The sequence below is a fragment of the Anas platyrhynchos genome, chromosome 1 (genome assembly GCF_047663525.1).
Source record: "Anas platyrhynchos isolate ZD024472 breed Pekin duck chromosome 1, IASCAAS_PekinDuck_T2T, whole genome shotgun sequence".
Taxonomy (NCBI): Eukaryota; Metazoa; Chordata; class Aves; order Anseriformes; family Anatidae; genus Anas; species Anas platyrhynchos.
In genome coordinates, this window is record NC_092587.1 from 138,404,762 (window position 1) to 138,417,185 (window position 12,424).

The following is a 12,424-nucleotide window of genomic DNA, read 5'->3' on the forward strand; positions in this document are numbered from 1 at the left end:
TTCCTGTCCATTTATATATACATGTATTGCACATATCCAAATTAAGCACATAACTGTGTATTTTTGCCCAGGCTCACTTATCTATGTAGATCATAAAACCCAGCAAAATAGTGTTAATATGTTTTGGGGAATTCAGATGTTTACATTGGCATATGTTTTGTAAACACTTTCCTGGGTAAAAAGAAGAAAACCTGGATCAGCTGAAACCCAGATCCAGTTTCTAATTGAGTTTCATTGTTTGCATAATATTCATAAATGGAAATCAATACACTTCCATCACAGCAGTATATCTGTTACGAAGGTATTAAAATAGTTTTCTATCACTTCTTAATAGATAGTGAAAAAAATACTATTTTCTAAGTAGAAAGACAATACAATGCATTTCCCATTCACTTTTGGAGAACATAGATATTAAGACCTGTAGTTTATCAAAGGAAAAACCTTTAGTAGAGACTCTTTTAAAATTGTTTGTAAAACATTTGTGTTGTATAACTTTGGATTACATGACTGTGCAGCTGTAACTATGAACAGACAACTCTCAATTTTTTTCAAATGAATCAGTATGAAATGAACTTTCTCTCACAGTAACATTAGATCTCAAGATAAACTTGCTTGACTTTTGTTTTCCATCCATTTCAATAATGCATTTGTTTTACCTGCTACATAGATTTAAAACAAACCAACAATACATACAATACAACATTAGGATTACTGGACAAGCTAAGAAATAAAAGGGAAATAAGTTTCTAAGTATCTACTCCATTTACTTTAGATTATGGAACAGAGGCTACTCTTTGCTACTTGCTATACTGTGCTACTTGCTATAGACTCACACATTCAGAGATTACTGGGTTTATCCCTAAACTGTGCACCTTCACAAGAAAACTGCAATTTATTTTCTCATTTACATGTGATATGATTTTATAGATTAACACAGCAAGGAATGGCATGAGTATCTGCTTGTGCTGAAAGTGACTATAGGATCAAATAAAAAGGCCGGTTCTAGCAAAAATGAAAGAATAACTCTATGGAAAACTTCATGGCATAAATCCCTCAACCAGGAATGCTAGAGAGGAAACAAAAAAATCCTCTGAATATATAAGCAACCCTAAATTTCCTATTACTGTTGTGGAATGTTTTAGAAACCTAACAGAAATCAGAAACAAATTCATGCCTCTACATGCCACTCGTACAACAATAAAGTGTCAAAATAGTACTTACAGCTAGAGAATATCAGTGGACACGAGTGTTCATCCATTGGGAAATTGTGTAGCTGCAGCTGGCACTCAGCATTGATGGTAAGCCTGTGGAGAAACCAAGTGACTGTCACTAAACACCAGCAGAATGAACAGCTAGAGGAAGAAACTGGGCAACCTTAAGTGGTCATACCAGAGAGCTTTGATATTTGTAAATTGTCCATTGGATATTTAGGCCTACTCCAAAACAAATATCACTTAAAAAACATAAATAATTTCAATAACATCATTAAGACTTTCCTGATCCCAATAAATTTGTGCATATGTTTTTCTTGACAAACACCAATCAATTCACCATTAAAGAACATGGGATAGAGACAACTATCCATTAAAAAAATAACAGAAAACTGGCTGATGTGGTTTTATGCAATTCCACAAAATTAAAATATCATAAAGAATCTGATGAGATTGGGAATAGTCTCTTCATTAATTTATATTATAGTGTGAATTTAAAATTCATTCAGTCATTTTGGGATGTCTCTTAAAAATGTATAAAAACTCTGTATACCAGTCTCAGCTGTACAGATGTTGCAAACACAAATCAGCAGAAAGGTCTTCAGCCCCATTTGAAAAGGTTTTTTTTGTGATATCCTAGCCCAAAGGACATTATGAATGGACTTGATATAAAAACAACTATTATAAACAGGTAAATTTTATTATGAAAGATTACAAAGTGAATTAATAGTAGATTACCTTAAATTCTAGTTTATTGTCTAGTGTTTTTCAGTAAACAGATGCTACATTAACTGCATGTCTGAATTTATGTAGCAAGTGTGAGGCATGGTTTTTGTTGTTGGTGGTGGTTTTGTTTTGTTTTTAATACTCAAAATCTAACAAAATGAATTGGCTAAGGTCTGCGTATCTAATTTAGGACGGGATGGAGAAAACCTCCGTGTCCTGGAGAAGGTCATTTATAAGGAACTTTGTGTTGATGTTAGAAGAGGATCTGGGGTGTTACAGCAGGAGTAGGCAGGCAAGAAGAGAGAGAGGCAAGGAGCAAGACTGAACCTTGTGCACAGAATTGTACTTTCTCCTGAATACAGAATGTTTATCAACACATCACAGAAGCTAGATATGCAATAATTATCACTCCCATGCCATACTGATTCTGTGTGGTCACCTAAGTCAAAAAAATTAGTTGTTTCTGAATAAAAGAGTGTTATCTGTGAGCAATGGTCATTCTAACAGCCTCTCCCATGAGAAAAAGGAGGCTGACATGAGTGTAGAGAAGGATTCAGAACAGCTTTCACAGCCCATTCAAACTTGGTCAAATAGTAATCCATTTTTAGATGGTTTGGCTAAATTTTGCAGTCCATGTGTCAAATAGTTTTTTTACATAAGTATGTAAGTCTAACAGTCATTAGGGAGATATGCAACTTGCCCTGAAAACTGAAATAAGACTACAAAACAAACAGACAAACAAACCAAACAAGCAAAAACACAATAGGTGATTACAGCTGTCAATTTAATCACCAAGGTCTTTAGCTAAAGGCTACTGAAATAAGCAAGAGTTCTGTCACTGAGAAGCAAGCCTAAGAAGGGAAGTGCACTAAAAATGTCAATAGCATTTTCAATTGTTTAATTCATTATTTGACATTTCACTGACATAAATTTCACTATTTGACAAAGACTTGCCATTGGAGCCCAACTGCAGTTGCAGGTATGACCAGAATATGCTGTTGCTCTGAGAAGGCTAAACACAATCAGTGCAGAAAACGTAGCATGAAAGATGCTTCTGAAAAAGTTTGCCTTGTGGAGTCTGGCTCATGGCAGAACTCCCTTCTGAACAATTCATCTCTTCTGTAAGTAAACATTTTGATTTCCACAGGCTCTTTTCATGCAAATATATACAGTATTTCTAATACCATACAGTCGATGGTATCACGAAGATTAGAAAAATTCTAAAAGCCTTTCCTCCAGCAATTCACCCTTGTGATGAGATGTGACAGACTATCTTTCAGCGTGACTTATTTGAAGAATCAAGTATTGGCATTAGCATGAATTTAGAAATATTTTATCCAGTCCTGCATCTAACTCTGATCAGAAAGGTTTCTGGCAGATTTTATGGACTGCATGCTCCTGATTTTTTTACAAACCCTGAAAAAAATTACTTCTATAATTTACACAGACCTGTTTCCAGTACTTAGAGTCTCATTTTTAAGAGACAAGACTTTGCTTCTAAACTGCAGTGCTTACACCTGAATATTTCACTGTTTTATCAAGAAAGGTCAGGTAAGCATCAGGAAGAAAAAAGCAGAGCAGAACAGGAAGAATGCTGAAAATTACTTTGGAGCTAAAAGTGTGAGAAGCTTTCACCCAGTGCTCTGACTGCTCACCTGAGGGTGTACAGGATCTTGCCATCGTTCCATATCCGGAGGAGCTGGTTGGGGGTGGTGATCCAGTGAGCTTCTGCCGTCTTGGAGTTCCGAAATATCGTGTCTGGAATCCAGATCAACCCAACCATGTTGCTGTTCAGAGTCAGTATTTTCATGGTGCTGTTGAAGCGAAGACGACTGTCTGTCCACGTCTGGGCAAAAAATATATCAATTTGATATTCCTGCAATGAAAGCATGATATGCAAATTGAAATCATTTCCACACTTCTCATTACTGTTTGACCTAGAGTAAAGGTTTATCTGGACATAAAGTAGCAAGGCACATTCAGGCTAAGGGAGCTGTGTTTTCTTATTTATTGTGAGCTTTTTTTTTTTTTTTTTTTCTTTAGAAAACAAGCAAAACAACCTTTCTTACTTTTGTCTTATGCTGTAGTAATTTCTGCACTAGCTCATTCTTTTCCATTTTCTCTAAAAATTTATAGCTACAAGATACAATTTGTAGAGACTTCTTTGTCATAGGGCAGAATGATGAAAGAGGTGTGAAAAATGAACAAGAACAGCACAGGTAAACTGGGGAATTATAAATTCCTCTGACTTTTGCAATGCCTTTTGTGTGTATGTGTGTGTGTTGTGTGTGTGTGTGTGTGTAAATTCAATAAATTAATTATTCTGTTTGTTACCAACTGTTTAACTACTCTTGCAGCAGAATTGAAAAGGCATGTTTGTGCTTCCTTAAAGACCCTCAAATGCTAAGAGATGTTCAGTCACTAACTTTCTGCCCTGAACAGATGAATATCATAGCTTAAATGAATCTCATTCTTTCTTTCAGTCCCCTTTTAATTTTTTGTTACTGTAGGTAAGCAGTCATAGTAGGTATAACAATGCAGAAATTAAAATACACACAGACATACAGATAGAACTATATAGCTGAATACATCAACACACTGATATATGCATTTAATACTCCGTGGAAGAAACTGTGTTAAAAACAGTTTTGCATTGTGACCTGCAGTCATTTGAAGACAGAACAGCTCACATTTGCATTAGTCCCATTTCCTCACCATCCTTCCAGACTGCTTTATCTGCAAATCCTGTGAAGACATCTGATCACGTTAAGACCCTCTCAGTGCTGCAGTATGGGTTGCATCCACAACAGTGGTGGCATTTGCTCATATGACGCAAAGTGTGTGCCCTACAACACAGGCTAATGCAGGGGCTGAGCTACACCAGAGGAAGCAAGCTCCTTAAATCACCTGGTACATGCACTCTTGGTATATCTAAACAAAGGAGAATTTAGGCTCTGGAGAATTTAGGCTCTCTGGTATGCCTTTGCTTTTGACTGCTCTGAACTTGCTTTTATTGCATTTCTTTTTCTCTTTGTCTCTTCCTAAACTTCTCTTTTAAAAGGGAGTGTGTAAAAAGAAACGCTATTATACCAACAGTATTCTATATTGTTTTATTTATAGATTGTTAGAGGAGCTTGTAGTCTGAACTGAGGACAGCATTTTTGTTAAGAGCCATCTGGTTCTCCTGCACTATTAAATTTTTAGCAGGCCATCCTTTTAGAGATGATGCTGTAACACCAGTAAACCTAACTCACTGATACTGTAATACTAATCCAAAACATGCTCTCGGCCTCTCATCTCTAAATGGCAAATGATCAATAGGTGATCAATACTAGCGGTGCTAGCATGTATCCAAGTATTAAATAATAGATCACCTTAGGAATAAAAGCCAAGCCACCAAATGGATTAAGGACCATGTTTCTTTGTAGCCTATCTCACTGCTGTTTTTCATTGTATTAACCTGATTTTCTTAGGGAAGTGGACAGATTTGAATCTGAAGAGACTCTTCTTTCATCTTGATGATCACAGTTACACATCTTCAGACACTTAAAGGCTGCAATGTATTGTACACAACACACTGTTATTGCTACCCAGAGAGCTGATCTTGTTTTATTACAATGAACTCTATTATTTTATCCTTGAAAGTCCAGTGACAAGAGTTAGTTTGGCATATTCTGCTTCTATAGAAAAGCATATGCCAGACATGTCTATAGGTTTCTCCAAATGCTGAGTGAGTAGAGTTGCTTTTTTTAGTTCACATGTGAGAATCAGTATTTATAGAACCAAAGACCATTTGTATACAGCTGGCTAATGACAGTTCTGTCTTTTCACAGGACAAGATTTTGCATGATATTCATATTTGAGGTTATTTTATATGAATGCTTTATTTTGGCTCTCAAATGTTTACTAAATATAGGGTTAGTCATAATTCCCTTCTGGTAGATTGAACATATGTGATGATATTTAGGATTTTAGGATTTATAATATTTAGCATTTCTCCCATACCAAAGGAAAAAAGCTCCTGAGCTATGTAGTACTATGTCTTGAAAGGTACTGCAGCTAGATCTGAGCACAGTGGGCACCAGAAACAGCGTAGATGCATCAGTGTGGTTTCTAGCCAAGTAGACTACTCTGGCTGAGAAACAGATTACATTAGCAGGACCATGCTAACACCACTGTCCAACTCCCACTCTGCTTTTCCTTCACTTATTATTGCAATTAAAACACCTCAGAAATGATCATTCATCAAAATATCTCTCCCATGGGATACTGCAGCTCTGTACATTAATAAAAATGTTTTGGCTCTGATTAAATGGTTCACAGATTTTCTGAAGTATTTAGGCATTTGTTTTGTTAGCAATACACTTTTCTTCTTACAAACCTTGGTCATAAAAAGCAAAATAATAATTCAAAAAGGAAAACTGATGAAAACTTGAAATCAGATGCATTTATTTTGTCGACATTTTATCCCTATTTTTTATTTAAAATATTTACAATGCTTAGTTCAGAATGTACAAAAATTTGCCCCTACAAGACAAATTTTCTCAGTACAAAAAAGCACACATTTCCATTTAATATCTGAATTTCAGTTTCATGTTTTATATTCTCTACATTAATCCTTTTTAGGAGCAGATGTTAGATCAGTACATCCTTTACATTACTCTTTGTAATTGCTTCAGTTTTCAACCAAGCAGATAATGGGGTGATATTGACTCTACAAGGAAGAGACCGAGGTCAGTTTCTAGACACTGGCACTCAGTTCTTCACTTCTAATGGAGCTAGTTGCTGGGCACACTTCAGCAAAATTACCTTTATCTTCACTGAAAACAGATACTCAGTTCCTAGTGAAGTCAAAAGCTTGCATACACTGCTTTGCACAAAGCTAGTACAGTGATCTCCAACACACAGCATCCAACAAGAATCAGCCAGAAGAAAGGTTTCTATGTTGTTCCCACATACAGGCCAATACAATATAATACAACAAAAGAATGCTCTTCCTTTGCTAGCTAATAGCTGCCATTTAGATGAATGCCTATATTCAAAGAAAAACCTTTAGGAAAGGTGATGGTTGCTTTTAAGAATGTTCAGGCAAGTCTGGGTTTCAGTGGAAGGATGCTTCAGATGAAGCAACATCCTACAGCTCTAATAATGGTCTTTATGTGCTTGTCTGCCACCACACCAGAAGTGTTGCTAATACCCTTCTGCTTCTTTCTTTTCCTGTTTAATCTTTGGCAGCAACCACTGATTATTACAATGAACACTGGAAGAAATTGATAATAATAATACATTTTCAATAGGGCTTCTCAACTGCAGAAAGGTGAAACAGCATTCTCAAAAATGTTTCCTTATTCTACAAGCATCTATCTTGCCATGCTACCAGTACCAACTTAAGATTTTTTTTGTTATTATTATTTTTTTGCTTATACCATGTATACACTGTATCTGGATATGTTAATTATAGCTATGCTTCACCGCAGACACACTTCTGAAAAGATCTTGTTGTTGAGAAGACATAAGGGACAACTGTATGGGGAAAAATAAGTCTACTTGTTAACAGGAAGGGAAATTCTAGGGAAATATTGTTTTCTTCAGTATAGCACGTATTTCTGAAATAATATAAAAGTTCTCTGATACCAAATTCAATTATAAACTTGAAGGCATTGATAGAAAAATACTTTATCAACTTTATTAGATGTCATTATGTTTGGCTTTTAAAAATAATTTCACAGAGCATGTTACATTTATAATTTAAATTTCTTATGCTTGTAAAGTCCATCAAAATGGAATCTGTTTGCAGCAGGGTTTTACAATCTTCCCAAATCTGATTACATAAGGGAAACATTTTTTCCCTCTGTGTTGTGTTCACAACATGGTAAATGAAATGAATTTAAGAAATTGAAAGAGCAAGTAGGTGAAACTAAAACATGAGAATGTTTCCCAAAAGAAGCCTACTGATACACACGAATACTCAGTTGAATCTCTACATTCACATCATCAGACCTTTTTAAAGAAATTTTATATTTTCAATAATTTTTATTGCTTCTGGAAAGTCTAACAATTTTCAGTAAAATTAAATCCATTAATTTTGTTAGATCATCTCAAAATACAAAGTTTCATATCTAGCAGCTAATGCGTAGCTGAGTAAAATATCTGTTTTTTTATTTTTATTTTTTTATTTTCCCCCATGATGACTAGCTTATGACCAAAGAAACTGTAATCAATTGTTTTTCTTTTTCTTTTTTTTTTTTTTTTCAGTTTAACCTTAGGTGACTACATTATCTTATACTTGTCATGATGTAAAAAGTCAGTTCTACTTTTAAGACTTATTTAGAAATATTCAGTACAATCTGAAAGCAATGTAAGTAACGTTCTGTCACTGAGAAACTCTAGCACCTCCAGCAAATTATCTTTATAAAGAAAACTTTAGAATTGGTGTTTTACAACACTCACTTAACTTCCAGAAGTAACACCCAAATCCAGGAAAACATATTATGAGCCTTGCACCTATACTGCAGCAAGTAATAGTCTCATGGAGAACATTTATTTCCATTCAAATTTTATAAGCACTCCTTTAGATCTGAAACTTTTGCTGAGAAAAGTGTCTTCAGATAATGAGAAAAAGTGACTGATTTTTTTAATTTTTTTTTTCCCCAAATCAAATGATGATTTAATTAGAGTTTTTGTTTGTTTGTTTGTTTGTTTGCTTGCTTGCTTTATAATTATGAACAGAACAGTAAGTTAGATAAGCTAGAGACAATTTTTATTTCTTTCTATTGATTTATGGGCAGAAGGACATAACCAAGAGGTAACACCAGTATCATCACCTGCAAATAATGACTCATAGGGTTCATTCTACTTGATTTTAGCATATTTTTCACATTTTTAAATATTCTTAGTATGGTTTCATTAGTACCTTAAAAATCAAGCCAGCAGTGAATTATCTGCCCTCCAACTGTGCATAATGACTAATGATTGGAAACACCTTGAAAGTGCTGTGCCTTGAGGCATCTGTAGTCACAGAGAAAAATACACTGTTTACAACCAGGTCTTCAATTGTTTTCTCAGTCAAAAGAGGAGTTAACATGTGTTGGCAATACAGGAAGCTTTTCTCCAACCATGATATATCATTTTAGCTGTGGGTTAATCCTGGAAAATACTATTTAATTGACTGTCACAGTTGGGTGATCTATTTGAATGACTATAGATAATAGTATGGTATGCCTTTGTTGCTTCTGCTGCAGCCTTCTCATTTTCTGTGTTTTCACAATTCCTTACAACAACAATAACAGCAATGACAACATCGAGAGTCCTGTTCTTGGAAGACATGCAAGAATTTCCTGCATGATGCTTTCCAGATTCTTATTATTGCCTATCAGACAAAACAGCACCACCACAAGACACTATTTGCCCACATTATATGACACCTCTAGGCTTCACAGCTATTGCTATTTTCCTGATCTTTTCAGAGTATTTTCTCCAATTCTTCCACATTTTTTTTTTCATTGTTGAGACTGTTTATTTTGTTGATGGAGTAAGACTACCTGATTAAAGCTGTTACTGGGATTTCTATGAGGCTGGTACACAATCAACTAAAAATACCTAAATAATTAGAGTCCAATGTAGATTATGACCATTCCGTGCCGTCCGCATCCCTTATGTAATAATTCAAACCACTGCAGATGTTGCTCCCATAAACTTGAAATTAGACCAATAAACTGTGTAAAGGATAAAATCACCTTTAATTACAAAAAAAAAGGTTGACTGCACCAAAGTGGGTGATCCTGATTAAGTGGGTGATCCTGATTGTAAGTCTTTAACTGTTCTGGAAATAAATAAGTTCCCTTTTACATTTCATTACAAACCATTTTGTTGAAGTATGCCAAAAAAAAAAAAAAAAAAAAAAAGTAGCGTCCTTAAAATTCAAACAATATAAATAATATTACAGAAAATTACAGACAGGTTTGTTCAGGGAAGCAGGAGAGAAATGAGAGGAAACTTCACAGCTCAAACAGAAGAAACTTTGTAGTTTGCCCTTTAGAAGCGGAAGACAAACCAGTCTAAATTCAGTCTCCTATGACAGTAACTGCCTGTAACTTTTGTCTGTCGTTTCTACTTATTTACATCAGCCTGGTCAGATCCTTCACAACTGTAGCCCGGGTTTATGATTCAAGGTCATTTTCAGCCTCAGTTCTCTGAACACCTCACTGAGTCCTTGTCTTCATCAGAAATTTGTTTTTTTCTCATTCAACAACATGGCTCTCTTGTCCTCCCAACACATTACACCACCCTCTCAGTAGAGGAAAATCTTCGAAGGGCGGGAGTTTCCCTCTTCTTATATTCAGCCACAGCACACACTAAACACTCCCAGAAATGTTATTTCTACATGCCCTTGCCACACTCAGACTAAAAGTACAAAAATAAGGTTTTGAGATACTTTGTTTTATAAGAAATGTCCCAGAAATTGAAGAGACATTTATAATATCTGCTTGTTTAGTCTGCAATATGGTGCACTTGAAGAAGTCCATTTTCAATGAAAGAATATTTTTTTTCCAGCCAAGCTCACTGCTGAAAGGTATAAGTTTAATCAACAACTGAATTGCCAAAGATTACCCTGCAAAGGGCTGTCTGAATGATTCAGTCTCCTCTTGAGTTGTGTGACAAATAAAAGAAAGAAGAAATGCTCCCTGAAATAAGGAAAGAGTGGTTTCTTTTTCCTGAACCAGAAGATTCACACACCTGATTTCAAAATACCAAGAGTAATTACAAGGTGCACAGCCCACCTTCAACTTCCCTGATTTGTGATATCTTACCCTGGATAAACAGACCACAAGAAGGAGAGAATTGTCATCTGTTTGGGTGGAAAGCCTTTGGAATCGGCTTTTGATCATTTGAAAGGGAACAGGCTGTGCTCATGGCTAGATTTTATCTTGGTGGAAATAAATACTCCCACAGCAATTGCTGCATGATGTATGCTGTTTGTTTCCCAGATTGCACTGTACAGACATTATAAAAAGCCAGGAATCATGGCAACTCCAGGAGAGACCTGTAAGGCTTAAAATGTTACCTCAGTATTTGTTTTTGAATCACGAGTGCAACTTGCATTCTACTTTCAAAAAATTTGTAACAAACTCTCAGATATGCTGTGGAAAGGAACTGAAGGTGTTGGGAGAGCCTAACACTTTCCAGTGAAGTCATTTTGAACCATAAACCCTTTTTTTTTTTTTTTTTTTTTCTATTTTAATGTATAATGCAGGAAGAAATAAATCTGCTGGAGAAAACATGGTAAAATAAATAGCGCATTTCATTGGCAGTGTGTAAGCAAAACCCTTTTTGTATCAACAGGACCCACACAAGACTTCTGTGAGGACAACCTTTATCAGATACATCCTGAAAGTTCACCTAGCGTTCTGCATGGCTTAGGGGGAGTGGAGCCCACCATAACGGCTGCCACAAACTTGCCCGAAGTAGCTCTGCCAGTGCAGAGTTATCATGTTCTCAGAGGTTGTTCAGGAGCTGAATTTCAGGGATTTGCTTCACATGACCCACAATAATGGATTTCAGGGCCTCAGGGATGGGACTTTATGGCTCATCTTCTCATTCTTCTGCAATCTGCTCTGTTTCAATTCTCCATGCTCCTGCTCCACCTCCCACTTCTGCTGCTATTATTTGTAGGCTCCGAGAGGTGGAAGAGCTCAAGAAACATTTCCCTACTTCTGAGCTTTTTTCTTCTCTTGATGAGTTTATCTTCCTTAGCATCATTGAGGCAGTACCTTTAAAACACCTCCAAAATAAATATACAGACAAAAATACTGGATGATTAAATTTTCAGTGGCATTAAAATATGTATTTCCAAGAACTTTCCAAACTGTTTTTTGTTTAGAAATACTTTTAATAACTTGCTCCTTCGGGAGAATTTGGTTTAACACTTTCATAAAGCTACAAGCATGATTGTTACATGGAGAAAATACAAAGGAAAGAAAAAGTCAACTTTGAGATTGCCACTAGTGCTATTTAGGTTAACACTGGCAAAAAATTTCTAGAACCAGATACAATCATCAGCTGAACACTTTGAGTCAATAAATAAATAAATAAAAGCTCTTCTCATTGTAACTTCAACAGGCATCTTAGAGCAGGGAGGACGGAAGCTCATCTTCTTCACTGTAGTTCTGCCTTCTGGCTGTGTTAGGAGATTATTTCATTGATTTTTTTGCTGTTCTGAGGCAACAGACAGCTAACCTCACGCTAAAAACAAAACATGCAATTAAGAAAAATCATGTCGCATTTCCTCTCCCTGAGGAAACATTTATCCGTGTCACTGAACCTATTTTGGCTCCTTGGAGGCTAGCACCAGTCTTCTTTATTCCAGACAACTTTTGACACTTGGTAGAAGGAAGGCCAGGAGATGTTTGCCATAGCATATTCCCATAGATACCCCCATGCTTCCTCTTTATTCTGCACTGATGAATTATCTCTTCTCGTTCAATCAA

General features: G+C 35.8%; 1 protein-coding gene across 4 annotated transcripts in view; it reads right to left on the minus strand.

Moving 5' to 3' along the window:
• Positions 1 to 12,424, minus strand: part of GABRG3 (gamma-aminobutyric acid type A receptor subunit gamma3) — a 333,357-nt gene that overhangs the window by 147,471 nt on the left and 173,462 nt on the right. For all 4 annotated transcript variants that reach the window (XM_072030545.1, XM_027446836.3, XM_027446825.3 and 1 more), the window contains exons 4-5: positions 3,593 to 3,813; positions 1,222 to 1,304 (exon numbers count right to left, since the gene is read on the minus strand). In XM_072030545.1, the coding sequence (XP_071886646.1) occupies positions 1,222 to 1,304; positions 3,593 to 3,813 (304 nt within the window). The remainder of the gene's footprint in view (positions 1 to 1,221; positions 1,305 to 3,592; positions 3,814 to 12,424) is intronic.